This window comes from Lonchura striata, chromosome 20, assembly GCF_046129695.1.
Source record: "Lonchura striata isolate bLonStr1 chromosome 20, bLonStr1.mat, whole genome shotgun sequence".
NCBI classification, from domain to species: domain Eukaryota; kingdom Metazoa; phylum Chordata; class Aves; order Passeriformes; family Estrildidae; genus Lonchura; species Lonchura striata.
In genome coordinates, this window is record NC_134622.1 from 3,809,825 (window position 1) to 3,829,126 (window position 19,302).

At 39.3% G+C, this 19,302-nt stretch overlaps 1 protein-coding gene across 1 annotated transcript in view; it reads right to left on the bottom strand.

Moving 5' to 3' along the window:
• The window catches only part of GTF2I (general transcription factor IIi), a 55,269-nt gene extending 37,462 nt beyond the window's left edge, over positions 1-17,807 (bottom strand). The window contains exons 1-10 of the mRNA XM_077787638.1: positions 17,802-17,807; positions 17,030-17,114; positions 15,601-15,723; positions 13,529-13,591; positions 12,326-12,430; positions 11,676-11,738; positions 9,899-10,084; positions 7,020-7,082; positions 5,254-5,358; positions 1,044-1,106 (exon numbers count right to left, since the gene is read on the bottom strand). Of these exons, the coding sequence (XP_077643764.1) occupies positions 1,044-1,106; positions 5,254-5,358; positions 7,020-7,082; positions 9,899-10,084; positions 11,676-11,738; positions 12,326-12,430; positions 13,529-13,591; positions 15,601-15,723; positions 17,030-17,114; positions 17,802-17,807 (862 nt within the window). The remainder of the gene's footprint in view (positions 1-1,043; positions 1,107-5,253; positions 5,359-7,019; positions 7,083-9,898; positions 10,085-11,675; positions 11,739-12,325; positions 12,431-13,528; positions 13,592-15,600; positions 15,724-17,029; positions 17,115-17,801) is intronic.
• Positions 17,808-19,302: the final 1,495 nt, after the last annotated feature.

Genomic DNA, 19,302 nt, shown 5'->3' on the forward strand with positions numbered 1-19,302 from the left:
GTCTATGAGGGCATAAAATTTTGCAACCATTAAATTACATAAGTAACTTCAGAAAGCTCCTGATCTTACGTGCAAAGGAATAACTTGTTCCTTCAAGAGGGCCTGAGCAAAGCACATGACAGTAAAAAACAAAACTGCTTCTGGACTTCCTAAAGAAAACAACATTTTCTTCTGAAACAGGACTGGGCATCGCATGATGGGAAAACGACCATGCACCAGCAAAAGGAATTACAGAATAAATTGTGCAGATAGGGACTACCTTTGTTATCTAACTGGAAGCAATATCATTCCATAGTAGGTCTCAAAAGACAGTACATAGGTTTTTTCTTGAAGACCTCAAATGTTCTAAACTCACTTCCAAAGCAGTATAAAACCAATTAAATTCATCAAACAGGTAAACTTAACTTAAACACACACAAGTGTACACACAGGAGAACAGCAGACCAAGCAATGCGTCAGCGAGCTGATGAGCTCACCTCCTACCAACATCCTAGCATGAGGACAGCAGGGACACTGCTCTGCAGCTTTAGAGCCATTTCAATGACAAAGGGAACTGGTCAGTGCAAAGGTTTGGGTCTCAGAGTTACCAATATCAGACAGACACCATGGGGCTCCAATTACCACCTGCAACTCTGCCTTTGCGTTCTAGTACCTTTCTGCCCAGCAGCATTTATTAACTACAAATGCTACATATCAATACAGCATGTTTATAAAGCAATGTGCTGTCCAGAAAGAAGGAATCTTATAACATTTTGTCCATTCAATTACTATTTTTCATTAATAACAGTAGAAGAAGTCACAAATGATACAAATTGCTGTCAGGCATAATTTCAAAACCAGCCCACCATGTCCAATATGCATCAGCATACTGTGGTTTTCTAATACATGTCCACCAGGTTTGTTTCCAAATGCACAATCCAAACTACACTCAAGAGCAATACACAATTCTCTTCATTCAGAGCCAAGCAATGCACCCTTTGGAAAGCACTTCATGGACAGAAAACTCCCCAAAAAACCTGAAATTAAGGACCCATAGTACTGACCTTCAAGGGTGACCTCAACCTCAGGATTCTCATTTGTTTCTGACATGTCATGCCGGGAGGTATCTGAAAGAAAATAAACAGGACTGCTCAATGATGGACAGGGTTAAGATTTTCAACCAAACACTCCATGCCCCTGCATCTAAACCACCTTTGTCAAAGAAAACCCTTGCATTCACAGCATGCAACAAAAATAACTAAACAGATTTTACCATGAGCCTTTGACAATTCCAGACAAAGGCAAGGAAGGGAAGATTACACTTGCTAAACTGCACATACTACACTGCAGAGTTCCTGCTATGACTGAAGGGAATTCCATCATCTTGGCTTTCTAGGGTTGATACAATCATAAGTATTTTCTCCTCTCTTACCCACGATTACTCAAAATATAAACAAAGGCTACCTGTCCACACAGATTCAGTGTTTTTTTACCAGCTCTACACACTTATGGTTGCTGTGCCATCAGGAGTTCCACAATAGGCTTCAAGGCCAACAGTCAAACAGGGGAGGGAAATTCATCATCACAATGCTTTTGTTGGGGCAGAGTGCACCAACAAGACAAGCAGGATTAGCCTATCAACACTCAGGGTGAGAAAGAGCAATTTATACTTAACTGCACTACAGTTTAACAAAGGGAAGCTAATTGTACCAGGAACTCTATCCAAATTAAGCAGCAGTGCATGAAGGAACAGATTTTAGCTATTCTGGCAGAGTAAAGCTGCACTTGTGCATTTCAAAGTGTATCTTCTTTCACATCTCTGTAAGCTGGAGTATGGTATCACTTTGGGAGCAAGTCTGAAGGAATCTTTCTTTCAAAGATTTCTCTTCACATGATGTGTGTGGTGTAGAGCAGAAATCCAGCTCTATCTACTGGGACACCTCAACTGCAGTACATTTGAACTATGTCAAATACATCATCTAGTTCATGGAAATCAATATCAACTTTTGGTCTAATTTCAAGGCAGTGCTGGGCACAAAACTAGCAAATGGTAAGTACTACAAAAGAAAGAATTAGGAGTTGTTTTACTAGACATGAACAGAAAATACAGTCATAAAAAAGCCGGTCACATCAACTGATCGTTTAGAAAAATTTTGAAATAATTAAGTAAGATTATAGCAATTTAAAATATACCGCTTTTTTTCAACATCTAAGAATAGCCATGACACTGGAAGATGTTCTATCTAGTCTAGCAACAAATCCCTGACAAACACTCACAGTTAAGAGACTTGTGCAAAAAACTCCTAGCAGATAGCAGCCAAGTTCTGGAAGAAAACTCCCAGATGGGACATTTCTCATTAAGACACATTAAACCAACAGCGTTAAGCACTGAGGTAATATTGTTTAACAACATATCATCATCATTAGTTCTCCTCTAATCTTGAGTAAACACACACAGCTCCTATCTAAAAAGCCTTCTTCACAGTTCTAAAGTCTGTCATTCACAAGCTCTGGCTACAGTTTCTCAAACATGATTTTGCTCCTTTCAAAACAATTTCTTCTGACACACATAACCTCAACTTTCTGATTGTTGAATTCCAATCACGCCGTGCTACCCACTCATCCAATCTCATTAAGACCACACCAGAATCCTTCATCAGCTACAGCAAACCTCGGGGATTCCAGGCACTCCATAGTTTTGTCACTTCCCTTTTCACCATCTTGCCAAGGTTACCAGAGGGGAAAAACAGTGAAAACCCCCAGGGACATAAAATAAACCAAATCTAAAGGTGTTCTTTTAGGGAAACCATCACTCATGTAAATCTCTATCACTGCCTGTAGCTTACAGACAAAATTCTGGAAGAGCCTTAAAAGCCTCTTCTCTGTATTTCTTTACTAATACACAGATTAATCCCAAGACTACAAATTTCAAACACTGCCACTGATTCACCTGTCTCACTCTTTTTTGTGGGGATTGGCAACAAATAATTTCATTTTTCAGAACCCAGACAAGGCTTGGTTCTGAAAATAGGCATACTCTGCATGCCTATTTAAACCATAAATGAAATTTAAATTTGATTGTTACCTGCAGTTTTCAGCCACTGCCTCTAGATATAAATACCAGCCTTTATGAACAAAAGATTTCTTCTATTTTGTTGTATATAGGTAAAACCTTACAAAGGGAAAACTTCGCAAAATCATGCCTCCTACTTTGGCTAAGCAGAAAAGGACTAAGGGAAAGTGACTCAGCTGAATTCGAGACAGAAAACATGTTATGCAAACATGTTGTGTTCACATCATGCTGTAAGATGGTTGGTTGAATTATGATTCTTATGATTTAAAAGGATGTAATGAATAACCAGCTATCTGCTTTAAAAGGCCAGGTTTTTACAATAAAGTGGCTCAGCTGTGCACCTGCCTGGGGGCCCTGCATCACTTTAGACCCTGGTCTCACACTATCCAGTAAAACCACCTGCAACTTTCCACACTTCTCTTGCAGAAAATTGTGAAAACTAACCGATCTCAGAAAAAGCTGTGTTACAAAGCTTTACTTTGACTCCAAGAGACACACTCGGCATCTGAAGCTATAAAATTCTAGTCAAAACCAAGGCACAGTCAGAATCTCCATCACTTCATATCACACTTCCCCTTCCGCACACTCCCTCTTCACAATCACATATAAAGCACATGGCATTTGGACATGGAACTTGTTGCTATAGACAAGCAGAGGTGTTAGGGCATAGGTTGGACTTGATGATCTTAGAGGTCACTTCCAACCTCATTATTCTGTGATCCTGTGATTTTGCTGAGGAAAACAAACTACCTACATTTCTCTCCTCCAATGAGTTCAATTAATCGTGCAGTGCAGCCTGCACAAGCAACGAACTTCATTCTCCTTAATCAAGATAATTGCTGCTGAATGTCATGTAATGGTACCCTTAACTATGCTGATACCTACCTTCCAAGCAAAACTAATGGCATTTGAAAGAAGGAGAACTGCTGACAGCAAAACCTGCCTTGCAAAGCACACAACTCTGGCTGAAGAGCCACGTGTTCAGAGCAAAGCCACTGGCACAATGATGAGCTACAGCAACAATGCAGTGATCCCTGGATGCAGGGAAGAAATGATGATGTCTGCCTCCATATCAGAAGGCTGAAGGACAGCTTTATTAAAATATACTATATTGCATTCATATACTATTTAAAGAGGTACTATACTATTATACATACTTACTTCTTACTTCCCTGTCTAACTAACAAACCCGTGACTCTCTGCTGAGAGCCTGAGACACAGCTGGATCTGATTGATCACTGAACCCAAACAACCTTCACCAGCATCCAACCCTGCAATCACTTCAGGTAAACCATCTCCATACCACATCTCACATGGGAAAAACAAAGGAGCAGGAATAAAGATTGTTTTCTCTTCGCTCTGTGCTTCTCCTGAGAGACAGAATTATGTCTCTCCGTCCAGAGAATGTGAATGTCACAATGTGCTTTCCACATCCTGCCAAACCACCAAACCTTGGGTGCTTGTCACAAATACCCTTCATGACTTAAAATAATGAAGACTACCATCACAATTTGCTTATACCAAGCCCCAGAGTGGTGTGATTTGGGAGATTAAAAGCAAAACAAAAGTCAGAAAAGCCAACATGGTGGAAATATGAAAAGAGGATTTTTGGAGAAGATGTACAATTTCAATTAGGGGACATCTTTCCAAATATTTTTATGAAAAAAATTCCAGTGATGGCAATTTGTAAGCAAAAATACACATCTATACTGCTATAACTTTATTTCCAAATCCCTTCCTTCACTGCTATCAGAACTCTGGGGGCTGCTTTCTAAACCATCAAGTGAAAAACATATTCCTGAGTGCACAGAACCTTCTAAAATTAGACAGATTAATGGGACCCTAAACAAAACCAAACCACAGAATAATGGAGAGGTACACAAATAATCCGAGGTGAAGCATCTTTAACCAGACTAAATTGAAGCACATTTATGCATTTCTGTGGAGAACCCAATAGAAGGGATCAGGAAAGGACACAACCAAATGATCTCAATTTCCTGTGCCTCTAACTTCATCTCACGTCAAATAACAAAAAACAAGAGAGGTAGTCTATGATGATGATTATACTGCTGCAATTCATCTACGTAGAGAATCCGCTGAAGGCTTGCACTAACATTATTCATACCTGCAGCATGACATTACAGAAAATCTTCTCATAAAACAAAGCAAAGTGACAAAATCATCTTGAACTTTGATCTTACCAAAATGGAACTCTTCTGCATTTTTCCTCTGACTATTGGCCTCTTCATTAACCAACTGGGTGCTCCTCCGTCTCATGCTACTGTACACGTAGGTATGGTCAGTATCTAAAAGAAAACAAAGAGAAATAACTTGGGTTTCTGTCCAGGGAATTAATGTACAGCACGGGAACTGCCTTGAATTTAAAAAATCTAACAAGAATCAGGAATTGTGTTTATGAGGGCATAAAATTTTGCAACCATTAAATTACATAAGTAACTTCAGAAACTTCCTGATCTTACCTCTGAAGGAACAACTTGTTCCTTCAAGAGGGCCTGAGCAAAGCACAAGACAGTAAAAAACAAAACTTCTTTTGGACTTCCTAAGGAAAACAACATTGGCTTCTGAAACAGGATTGGGCACCGCATGATGGGAAAACGACCATGCACCAGCAAAAGGAATTACAGAATAAATTGTGCAGATAGGGACTACCTTTGTTATCTAACTGGAAGTAATATCATTCCATAGTAGAACTCAAAAGACCGTACCTATGTTTTCTCTTGAAGAGCTCAAATGTTCTAAAACCAAATTTAAACCAGTGTAAAAGCAAAAAAATTCATCAAACTGGTTAACTCTGCCTTAAACACACGCAAGTGGAAAGGCAGAAGAACAGAAAAACTAGCAATGTCTCAGAGAGCTGCTACTCATCCTGTCACTTCCAAACCCATGTCTCCCTTCCTTGAGCTAATGAGCTTTTTAGACTGCCAATTAACAATACCTACAAAGCCAGAGAGAAGAAATGGTTAGAGCAGACAAAGAAAACTAATTTCACATGCAGAAAAACATGCACCCATGTCACCGAGGGCATGGTTTACTTAGCAAGGATAATATCACATCTTGACAAATCTTGTACCTATACAGTTCTGTCACAGAAAACCTTTGCAGAGCACTTTTACTTTTGAGGTAAAGGTCATTAAGCAGAACTTACTGACTCTTCTCATACAAATTATTCTGTTGAGGTAATATTGGAATTATTTCCATGCTGCATTGTAATACAGTGAAAGTAATGCCAGAAGTGTTCACCCTGTCCAATATGCCCTGTCTACTTTCGAAATTGCTGATTGGCTACTCCTAATCAAATTCAACAAGCAAGCACTGCAAAAGCCAATCTCAGCAGTGTTTTAAAGCACTTACAGGACACCCATTCACAAATACAAGAAACACAGCTCACCTCCTACCAACATCCTAGCATGAGGACAGCAGGGACACTGCTCTGCAGCTTTAGAGCCATTTCAATGACAGAGGGACCTGGTCAGTGCAAAGGTTTGGATCTCAGAGTTACCAATATCACACAGACACCTTGAGGCTCCAATTACCACCTGAAACACTGCCTTTGTGTTCTGCCCAGAAGCATTTGTTAACAACTACAAATGATACATATAACTACAGGTGTTTATAAAGCAATGTGCTGTCCAGAAAGAAGGAATCTTATAACATTTTGTCCATTCAATTACTATTTTTCATTAATAACAGTAGAAGAAGTCACAAATGATACAAATTGCTGTCAGGCATAATTTCAAAACCAGCCCACCATGTCCAATATGCATCAGCATACTGTGGTTTTCTAATACATGTCCACCAGGTTTGTTTCCAAATGCACAATCCAAACTACACTCAAGAGCAATACACAATTCTCTTCATTCAGAGCCAAGCAATGCACCCTTTGGAAAGCACTTCATGGACAGAAAACTCCCCAAAAAACCTGAAATTAAGGACCCATAGTACTGACCTTCAAGGGTGACCTCAACCTCAGGATTCTCATTTGTTTCTGACATGTCATGCCGGGAGGTATCTGAAAGAAAATAAACAGGACTGCTCAATGATGGACAGGGTTAAGATTTTCAACCAAACACTCCATGCCCCTGCATCTAAACCACCTTTGTCAAAGAAAACCCTTGCATTCACAGCATGCAACAAAAATAACTAAACAGATTTTACCATGAGCCTTTGACAATTCCAGACAAAGGCAAGGAAGGGAAGATTACACTTGCTAAACTGCACATACTACACTGCAGAGTTCCTGCTATGACTGAAGGGAATTCCATCATCTTGGCTTTCTAGGGTTGATACAATCATAAGTATTTTCTCCTCTCTTACCCACGATTACTCAAAATATAAACAAAGGCTGCCTGTCCACACAGATTCAGTGTTTTTTTACCAGCTCTACACACTTATGGTTGCTGTGCCATCAGGAGTTCCACAATAGGCTTCAAGGCCAACAGTCAAACAGGGGAGGGAAATTCATCATCACAATGCTTTTGTTGGGGCAGAGTGCACCAACAAGACAAGCAGGATTAGCCTATCAACACTCAGGGTGAGAAAGAGCAATTTATACTTAACTGCACTACAGTTTAACAAAGGGAAGCTAATTGTACCAGGAACTCTATCCAAATTAAGCAGCAGTGCATGAAGGAACAGATTTTAGCTATTCTGGCAGAGTAAAGCTGCACTTGTGCATTTTGAAGAGTATCTTCTTTCACATCTCTGTAAGCTGGAGTATGGTATCACTTTGGGAGCAAGCCTGAAGGAATCTTTCTTTCAAAGATTTCTCTTCACATGATGTGTGTGGTGTAGAGCAGAAATCCAGCTCTATCTACTGGGACACCTCAACTGCAGTACATTTGAACTATGTCAAATACATCATCCAGTTCATGGAAATCAATATCATCTTTTGGTCTAATTTCAAGGCAGTGCTGGACACAAAACTAGCAAATGGTAAGTACAAAAGAAAGAATTAGGAGTTGTTTTACTAGACATGAACATAAAGTATAGTTACAAAAAAGCCTGTTACATCAACTGATCACTTAGAAAAATTTTGAAAGAATTAAATAAGATTGAAAATATTAAAAATATACAGCATTTTTGGAAATTTAAGAATAGCCACAAAACTTGAAGACGGTACAACTAGTCTAACACTAGATTATCACTCATAATTAAGGGACTTATGCAAAATACTCCTAGCAGACATCAGCCAAGTTCTGGAAGAAAACTCCCAGATGGGACATTTCTCATTAAGACACATTAAACCAACAGCGTTAAGCACTGAGGTAATATTGTTTAACAACATATCATCATCATTAGGTCTCTTATCGTCTTGGATGAACACACATCTCCTATGTAAGGCTTACTCACTCATCTAAATTCTGTCATTCACAAGCTCTGGCTACAGTTTCTCAAACATGATTTTGCTACCTTCAAAACAATTTCTTCTGACACACATAACCCCAACTTTCTGATTGCTGAATTCCAATCACACCGTGCTGCCCACTCATCCAATCTCATTAAGACCACACCAGAATCCTTCATCAGCTACAGCAAACCTGGGGGATTCCAGGCACTCCATAGTTTTGTCACTTCCCTTTTCACCATCTTGCCAAGGTTACCAGAGGGGAAAAACAGTGAAAACCCCCAGGGACATATAACAAAATAAACCAAATCTATAGGTTTTCTTTGATGGAAACAATCACTTGTGCAAATCTGCATTACTGGCTGTAGCCTTGAGACCAACTTCTGGAAGAGCCAGGTCTGCCTGGCTATAACTCCTTCGGATTTTTACGCTCTTAATCCAGCTACTTTTCTGTTAGGTCCACATTTGTCTGTCTGAAGCACCTCACTATCACGTTGGGGTCACCAGATGTCGGAATCGAGATGGCCGTAACACACAGAGTAACACCATACAATTCCACAAGGCTTTAAGCATCAGTCCTTTCTTGTTCCACAATACGTTTTATACCTTTTTATCTCACATGCATTACACCCGTGTGCCATCTGTATCCTTTTATGACTGGTACACCTTGGCACTCCTTCCCTCAGTGCTTTCAATACTGCTCACCTGCTTTTAAAAGCTGCAGCCCACTGGGGTTGAGGCTTGGCTGCAGCCCCACTCCCAATTACCATAAACTGTGTAACTACACAGAATGGTGAGATTTGGGAGATTAAAAGCAAAAAAAACCCCAAATATCAAAAAAGCTGGCCTGGGGGAAATATGAAAAGACAAAGGCTGGAGAGGATGTGAAATTTCAATTAGGCTACATATTTAAACATATTTCTGTGAAAAAATATCCAAGTGTGTTAATTTATCCTCACAAAGAACACTTCACATCTCAAATGCTGTAACTGTATTTCCACACCTGCTTCTCCATTGCCATCAGAACTCTAGTAGCTGTCTTTAAAAATATCAACTAAAAAACATATTCCTGACTGCACAGAACATTATAAAAGCAGACAGATAAGCCAAATCATACCAAAGCAAACCACAGAATAAAAGAGAGGTGCAGAATCACAAAAAATACCAGGTAAAGCATCTTTAACCAGCCTAAACTGAAGAGCATGGATACATTTATATGGAGAACCCAACAGAAGAAATGATGAAAGAACACAAACAGAAAATCCCAACTTGTGGTGCATCTAAGTCGTCATGTCCAATAAGAAAATACAACAGTGGTAGCCTATGATGATTATTATATGGCAGCAATTCCCCTACAAAGAACCCAGGGCTCTTAAGTGAAGGTTTGCAATATCTTGTCTCACTCATGCAGCAGAAAATTACCTTAAACATTTTCATAAAACAAAAAAAAGAGATAAAATTATCTAGAAATTTTATTGTACCAGAGATGAATTCCTCTTCTTTTCTACTCTCAATATCTGCAGATTCATTTGCCAAATTGTTGCTCTTCAGTCGCTTGTCAGGTGGTAGGTAGTTATCATCATCATCTTTAAGAAACAATAAAAAACCCCCTGTTTTTTTGTCCATGGAACTTGCATGCAGAACAGGAACCGCCTTGAATTTTGAAACTAAAACAGAAATAAGGAATTGTGCTTATGAGGGCAACGAATTTTGCTAAAAATTACTTACATGGCTAATTTCAGAAAACTCCTAATCTTACCTGTGAAGGAACAACTTGTTCCTTCAAAAGGGCCTGAGCAAAGCACAAGAAAGCAAAAAACAAAACTGCTTCTGGACTTCCTAAGGAAAACAACATTGGCTTCTGAAACAGGACTGGGCATCGCATGATGGGAAAACGACCATGCACCAGCAAAAGGAATCACAGAATAAATTGTGCAGATAGGGACTACCTTTGTTATCTAACTGGAAGTAATATCACTCCATAGTAGATCTCAAAGAAAGAAACTATGCTTTTTCTTTAAGAGCTCAAATGTTCTAAGCCCAATGTAAAACCAATGGGTGACAACGGAATTAATCAAACTGGTCAACTCTGCCTTAAACACACACAAGTGGATAGACAGGAGAACAGAAAAACTAGCAATGTGTCAGAGAGATGCTACTCAGCCTGTCACTTCCAAACCCACCTTGATCTTCCTTGAGCTAATGAGCTTTTTAGACTGCCCAATTAACAATACCTCCAACTCAAACAGAACAAATGGTTAGAGCAAAGAAAACTAATTTCACATGCAGAAAAACATGTACCCACGTTACCAAGGATATAGTTTGCTTAGCAAGAATAATATCACATATTGACAAATCTTGTACCAATACAATTCTCTTGTACTCTGTCACAGAAAACCTTCACAGAGCACTTTTACTTTTGGGGTGAAGGCCTTCACATGAAAACAAAACTTAATGACTCATCTAATATAAATTATACTGTTGAGGTAAAATTGGAGTTATTTCCATGTTGCATTCTAATATGGTGAATGTAAAGCAAAAAGTGCCCACCCTGTCCAATATGCCCTGTCTACTTTTGAAATTGCTGATTGGCTGTTCCTAATCGAATTCCACAAGCAAGCACTGAAAAAGCCAATCTCAGCAGTATTTTAAAGCACTTACAGGACACCCATTCACAAATACAAGAAACACAGCTCACCTCCTACCAACATCCTAGCATGAGGACAGCAGGGACACTGCTCTGCAGCTTTAGAGCCATTTCAATGACAAAGGGACCTGGTCAGTGCAAAGGTTTGGGTCTCAGAGTTACCAATATTAGACAGACACCTTGAGGCTCCAATTGCCACCTGCAACTCTGCCTTTCTGTCGTGGTACCATTCTGCCCAGAAGCATTTGTTAACAACTACAAATGATACATATAACTACAGGTGTTTATAAAGCAATGTGTTCTCCAGAATGAAGAAATACTACACTATCCTCTGGGTTCAATAAATATTTTACATTAACAGCACTTGAAAACTATGCAAAAGTCTCAGGCACCATTTCAAAACCAGGCCACCAAGCCCAATATGCTTCAGTATATTGCAGTTTCCTAATACATCTCAACCAGCTTTGTTTACCAAGCAGTGCACAATCCAAACTACACTTAACACCAGCACACATTTTCTTCATTCATTGCCAAGTATTGCAGGCTTTGGAAAACAGAATTCAGATAGAAAAATGCCCGACCAACTAAAATCAGTGACATGGGGAACTGACCTTCGACAGTGACCTCAACCTCAGGATTCTCACTTATTTCTAACATGTCATGCCGGGAGGTATCTGAAAGAAAATAGACAGGATTGCACAATGATGGACATGGATAAGATTTGCAACCAAACACTCCATGCACCTGCATCTAAACCAAGACTCTCAAGAAAGCCTGCTGCACGCACAGCATGCAAGAGAAATAGAAGCAAAGATATGCTACTATTAGCCTTTGAGCAATTCCAGACAAAGAGATTAAGATTACACTTGCTAAAGTGCACATGCTATACTGTAGAGTTGCTGTGATGACTGAAGAGAATTCCATCTTGGTGTCTTTGTAGAATTAATACAATCATAAGTATTTTCCCCTCTCTTACCCAGGATTACTAAAAACATAAATAAAGGCTGCCTGTACCCAAGGATTAAGGGTTTTTTTTTACCATCGTTACATACTCATGGTTGACATGACATCAAGAGTTCCACAACAGGCTGCAGAGGTAGCCTATGATGACAATTGTACTGCTGCAATTCAACTAAAAAGAGCTCAGGACTCTTAAATGAATGCTTGCAATAACTTGTCTCACTCCTGCAGCACAAAATAACCCAAAACACTTTCAAAAAACAAAGGAAGGAGATAAAATATTGTAGAATTTCGATCTTACCGCAATTGAACTCTTCTGCATTTCTTCTCTCAGCACTAGCATTGTCATTTGCCGAATCGGTGGTCCTCTGTCTCTTGTCAGAGGGCATGTAGTAATCCTCATCAGCTTTAAGAAACAATTAAAAAAAAAATCCTTTTTTTTATCCAAGAAATTCGAGTGCAGCACTGGAACTGCCTTGAATTTCAAAACTAAAACAGAATTAAGGAACTCTGCTTAGCAGGGCAACACATTTTGCAATAAATTACTTACATAAATAACTCCATAAAGCGCCTGATCTTACCTGTGAAGGAACAACTTGTTCCTTCAAAAGGGCCTGTGCAAAGCACAAGAAAGCAAAAAACAAAACTGCTTCTGGGCTTCCTAAGGAAAACATTGGCTTCTGAAACAGGACTGGGCATCACATGATGGGAAAATGACCACACACCAGCAAAAGGAATCACAGAATAAATGGTGCAGATAGGGACTACCTTTGTTATCTAACTGGAAGCAATATCATTCCATTGTAGATCTAAAAAGACAGTACCTATGTTTTATCTTGAAGGACTCAGATTTTCTAAACCCATTTTCAAACCAGTGTAAAGCCAACGGGTACTAAAGAACTACATCAAACTGGTCAACTCTGCCTTAAACACACACAAGTGGACAGGCAGGAGAACAGCAGGGACACTGTTTTGCAGCTTTAGAGCCATTTCAATGACAAAGGGAGCTAGCTGGTCAGTGCAAAGGTTTGGGTCTCAGAGTTACCAATATTAGACAGACACCTTGAGGCTCCAATTGCCACCTTCAACTTTGCCTTTCTGTTGTGGTACCATTCTGCCCAGAAGCATTTGTTAGCTACAAATGTTACATAAAACTACAGCGTGTTTATAAAGCAATGTGTTCTCATGAAGGATGGAATATTACAACATCTTCTTGGTTCAATGACTATTTTACACTGAAAACACTTTAAAATTATGCAGAAGATACAAATTGCTGTCAGGCATCATTTTAAAATCAGCCCAACAAATCCAATATGCATCACTATATTGTGGTTTCCTAATATGTCTCTACCAGGTTCATTTACCAAGCAGTGCATAATCCAAAACACAGTCAACACCAGCACATAACTATCTTCATTCAGATCTAAGTTATGCAATTAGTGGAAAATACATTGTTGATAGAAAAATGCCTCACCAATTGAAAGCAATGACCTGGGGAACTGACCTTCAACAGTGACCTCAACCTCAGGATTCTCACTTATTTCTGATATGTCATGCCGGGAGGAATCTGAAAGAGAAAGACAGGTTTGCTCAATGATGGACATGGACAAGATTTCCAATCAAGCACTCCATGCCCTGGCATCTAAATTAACACTGTCACAGAAACCCCTTGCATTCACAGCCAGCAACAGTTCAGAAGCAAAGATACGTTACCATGAGCCTTTGAGCAATTCCGGACAAAGGCAAGGAAATGGAGATTACACTTAAACTGCACATGCTACACTGCAGAGTTGCGGCTATATTGAAGGGAATTCCATCGTGTTGGCTTTCTAGGGTTAATACAATTATAAGACACCCTCCCTCTGTAACCCAGTATTACTGAAAATATAAACGAAGGCTGTCTTTCTCCACAAATAATGTATGTTTTTACCATCTCTACAAATTCATGGCTACTGTGCTATGATGACTTCCACAAGAGGCTGCAAGGCCAACAATCAAAAAGGGGTGGGAAATTCATGATGACAATGCTTTTGTTGGGGCAGCAAGCATCACCAAGATAAGTAGGATTAGCCAATCAACTCTCAGTGTGAAAAAGAGCAATTTATACTTAACTGCACTACAGTTAAACAAAGTACTTGTAACAGAAACTCTGTCAAAACATCATTCTCCGTAACCTACAGAATCGCTGATGATTTTAAGGAATGGTACCCTTAACTATGGTGATACCTACCTTCCAAGAAAAACTAATGGCATTTGAAGGAAGAACATTGCTGCCAGCAAAACCTGCCTTGCAAAGCACACAACTCACGCTGAAGAGCCACGTGTTCAGAGCAAAGCCACTGGCACAATGATGAGCTACAGCAACAATGCAGCGATCCCTGGATGCAGGGAAGAAATGATGATGTCTGCCTCCAGATCAGAAGGCTGAAGGACAGCTTTATTAAAACTATACTATATTGCATTCATATACTATTTAAAGAGGTACTATACTATTATACATACTTCCTTCTTACTTCCCTGTCTAACTAACAAACCCGTGACTCTCTGCTGAAAGCCTGAGACACAGCTGGATCTGATTGATCACTGAACCCAAACAACCTTCACCAGCATCCAACCCTGCAATCACTGCAGGTAAACAATCTCCATACCACATCTCACATGGGAAAAACAAAGGAGCAGGGATAAAGATTGTTTTCTCTTCACTCTGTGCATCTCCTGAGAGACAGAATTATGTCTCTCTGTCCAGAGAATGTGAATGTCACAATGTGCTTTCCACATCCTGCCAAACCACCAAACCTTGGGTGCTTGTCACAAATGCCCTTCATGACTTAAAATAATAAAATAATGAAGACTACCATCACAATTTGCTTATACAAAGCCCCAGAGTGGTGTGATTTGGGAGATTAAAAGCAAAACAAAACAAAAGTCAGAAAAGCCAACATGGTGGAAATATGAAAAGAGTATATTTGGAGAAGATGTACCATTTCAATAGGTGACATCTTTCCAAATATTTATATAAAAAAATATCCAATGATATTTTTATACTTCTGAAAAACGCTTCACATCTCAAATGCTCTGACTGTATTTCCACATCTTTTCCTTAACTGCAATCAGAATGCAGGTTGTTGCCCTCAAAAATATCAAGTAAGAAAACATATTCCTGAGTGCACAGAACCTTTTAAAAGCAGACTGAGTAACGTGTCCATGAGCCAAATAAAACACAGAATAAAGGAGAGGTACAGGACCACAAAAAATAACAGGTGAAGCATCTTTAAGCAGACTAAATTGAAGTGCATGGATGCCTTTCTATAGAGAACCCAATAGAAGGGATCAGGAAAGAACACAACAAAAAGATTTTAACACCCTCTGCATCTAGTTCCATCGTCAAGTCAAATAACAAAATAGAACAGTGGGAGCCTATGGTGATAATTATACTGCTAAAATTCACCTACAAAGAGCCCAGGGCCCTTAAATGAAGGTTTGCACTAACATGTCTCACTCCCGCAGCAAGAACTTTCCGACAACTTTTCCTAAAACAAAGCATGGAGATAAAATTATCTTGACGTTTCATCTTACCAGACTTGACATATTTTGCTTTTCTTCTCCTGTTATTGGCAACTTCCTTAGTTGACCGGGTATTCCTTGTTCTCCTTCTCTTTCTCTTGCTAGAGGGCAGGTACTCATCATCATCATCATCATCTAACAGAAACAATTAAAAAAACAAAAAAGGTGTTTTGCCCATGGAAGTCATGTGCAGCACTGCAACTGCCTCGAATTTCAAAACTAAAACAGAATTAAGGAACTCTGCTTAGCAGGGCAACACATTTTGCAATAAAATACTTCAGAAAGCTCCGGTCCTTACCTGTGAAGGAACAACTTGTTCCTTCAAGAGACCCTGTGCAAAGCACAAGACAGCAAAAAACAAAACTGTGTCTGGACTTCCTAAGGAAAACAACATTGGCTTCTGAAACAGGACTGGGAAACTCATGATGGGAAAACGACCATGCACCAACAAAAAGAATCACAGAATAAATGGTGCAGATAGGGACTACCTTTGTTATCTAACTGGAAGCAATATCATTCCATAGTAAACCTCAAAAAACAGTACCTGTGTTTTGTCTTGAAGAGCTCAAATGTTCTAAAACCACTTCCAAAGCAGTGTAAAACCAATGGGTGACAATAGAATTTATCAAACTGGTCAACCCTGCCTTTAACACACACAAGTGGATAGACAGGAGAACAGCAAAACTAGCAATGTGTCAGAGAGCTGCTACTAGGCCTGTCACTTCCAAACCCACCCCTACCTTCCCTAAGGTAATGAGCTTTTTAGACTGCCAATTAACAATAGCTCCAACTCAAAGAAAACTAATTTCACATGCAGAAAAACATGCACCCATGTCACCAAGGGTATGGTTTACATAGCAAGAATATCACATATTGACAAATCTTGTATCTATACAGTTCTGTTATACTCTGTCACAGAAAACCTTTGCAGAGCACTTTTACTTTTGGGGTAATGACCTCACATGCAAGCAGAACTTAATGACAATTCTCATATAAACTTTTCTGTTGAAGTCATGTTGGAGTTATTTCCATGCTGCATTGTAAAATGGTGAAAGTAATGCCAGAAGTGTCCACTTTCTCCCAGTGCCCTGCCTACTTTCTAAATTGCTGATTGGGTGCTCCTCATCTCATTTCACAAGCAAGCACTGAAAAAGCCAATCTCAGCAGTGTTTTAAAGCACTTACAGGACACCCATTCACAAATACAAGAAACACAGCTCACCTCCCACCAACATCCAACCATGTACATCATAGACATCGCTTAGCAGCTTAAGAGACATTTATATATATGAAAGGGAGGTGGTCACTGCAAAGGTTTGGATCTCATAGTTACCACCGGCACAAAATTCTCTTCATTCAGTGCCAAGTATTGCAGCCTTTTAAAAACACATCTTGGATAGAAAAATGCCAAAAAATCAAAATCAATGACCTGTGCAACTGACCTTGACTAGTGATTTCAGCCTCAGAATCTTCACTTGCTTCTGATGAGTCATGCTGGGAGGAATCTGAAAAGGAAGAACAGGACTGCTGAATGATTGACAATATTTTCAACCAAACAATCTATGCCCCTGCATCTAAACTACCTTTGTCAAAGAAGACTCTTGCATTCAAAGGAAGCAACAAAAATAGAAGCAAAGATATGCTCCCATGAGCCTTGTCCAGACAAAGGCCAGGAGATGAAGATTACACTTGTTAAACTGCACATGCTACACTGCAGAGTTGCTGCTATGACTGAAGGGAATTCCATCATCTTGGCTTTCTAGGGTTAATACAATCATAATATTTTCTCCTCTCTTATCCAGGATTACTCAAAATATAAGCAAAGGCTGCCTGTCCACACAGATAATGTATGTTTTTTACCATCTCTACAAAAACATGGTTACTTGTGGGAACTCAAAATGTGTCTCAGACATTTTTTGAGGTTCCAAGCCTTGGTCAGAAACATTTTGGACCCTAGCAAGCAGCTGAAAAACAGCTGTGATTTTGAGTTTGAGCCATGGAATGAATTACCAACTTTAGAAGTAGAACAAGCAGTCACAAAGGGTTAGATAATATACTAAAAGTAATTACAAAGTAAAGGGAAAATATTTTTAGTATTATACAGGGGAGTTTTAGCACATGTACAGGGGGGTTTTTACTTTGTACATGGAGGTCAGAAGTTCTAAAATGGAGGAAAGTGGGCTGATCCTGTTCTTCCTCCTTCTTTTTCCTTACCTCCATGTTCTTAGTGATGTTAGCTCTCACAGATTAATTTAGAGTAGAAAAGCACTTTGTAATATAGGTAGTAAGTATTGGGGGAAAACTATAAACATGTAATATATCATATAAAAGATAGCAGCAGCCCTGGGCAGGGAGAGAGAAGAAGAAAGCAGCAGACAGGGAGGATGTCAGGGTGTGTGTGTGCCTCTACCCAAACCGCTGACCAAACAGCCCCAGCCCGAGAACATAATTTGTTAGATAACTAGCAATAAATCGTCTCAAGACCGAACAACAAAAGACTGGAGATTTTCTTTAGAAGCACAAGTTAAAAGAAAAATTTCACCACCACATGGGAACACAGAATAAAGCTGGGGTTCCCAGTTACTGTGCTATGATGATTTCCACAACAGGCTTCAAGGCCAACAATCAAACAGGGGAGGGAAATTCAGGATCACAATGCTTTTGCTGGGGCAGAGTGCACCAACAAGACAAGCAGAATTACCCAATCAACACTCAGGGTGAGAAAGAGCAATTTATACTTAACTGCACTACAGTTTAACAAAGTGAAGCTAATTGTACCAGGAACTCTATCCAAATTAAGCAGCAGTGCATGAAGGAACAGATTTTAGCTATTCTGGCAGAGTAAAGCTGCACTTGTGCATTTTGAAGAGTATCTTCTTTCACATCTCTGTAAACTGGGGTATGGTATCACTTTGGCAGCAAGTCTGAAGGAATCTTTCTTTCAAAGATTTCTCTTCACATGATGTGTGTGGTGTAGAGCAGAAATCCAGCTCTATCTACTGGGGACACCTCAACTGCAGTACATTTGAACTATGTCAAATACATCATCTAGTTCATGGAAATCAATATCATCTTTTGGTCTAATTTCAAGGCAGTGCTGGGCACAGAACTAGCAAATGGTAAGTACTACAAAAGAAAAAATTAGGAGTTGTTTTACTAGACAGGAACAGAAAATAACAGTAATAAAAAAGCCAGTCACATGAACTGATCACTTAGAATCTGATTGAGAGAAATCAGTAAGATTTAAAAAATTTAAAATATACTGCATTTTTGGAAATTTTGAGACTGGGAGATGGTCTAGTACCAAATCCCTGACAAACACTCAGAGTTATGGGACTTGTGCAAAAAACTAGCAAATAGCAGCCAATTTCTGGAAGAAAACTCCCAGATGGGACATTTCTCATTAAGACACATTAAACCAACAGTGTTAAGCATTTAATTAAGTTTTGTTTTAACAATGTATCTTCAACACTAGGTCTCTTCTTGACTAAATATGTAGCTCATACTTAAGAAGCCTTCTTCACAGTGCTAAATTCTGTCATTCACAAGCTCTGGCTCCAGTTTCTTAAACATGATTTTGCTCCTTTCAAAACAATTTCTTCTGACACACATAACCTCAACTTTTTGATTGTTGGATTCCATTTCTTCTGACACACATAACCTCAACTTTCTGATTGCTGAATTCCAATCACACCGTGCTACCCACTCATCCAAT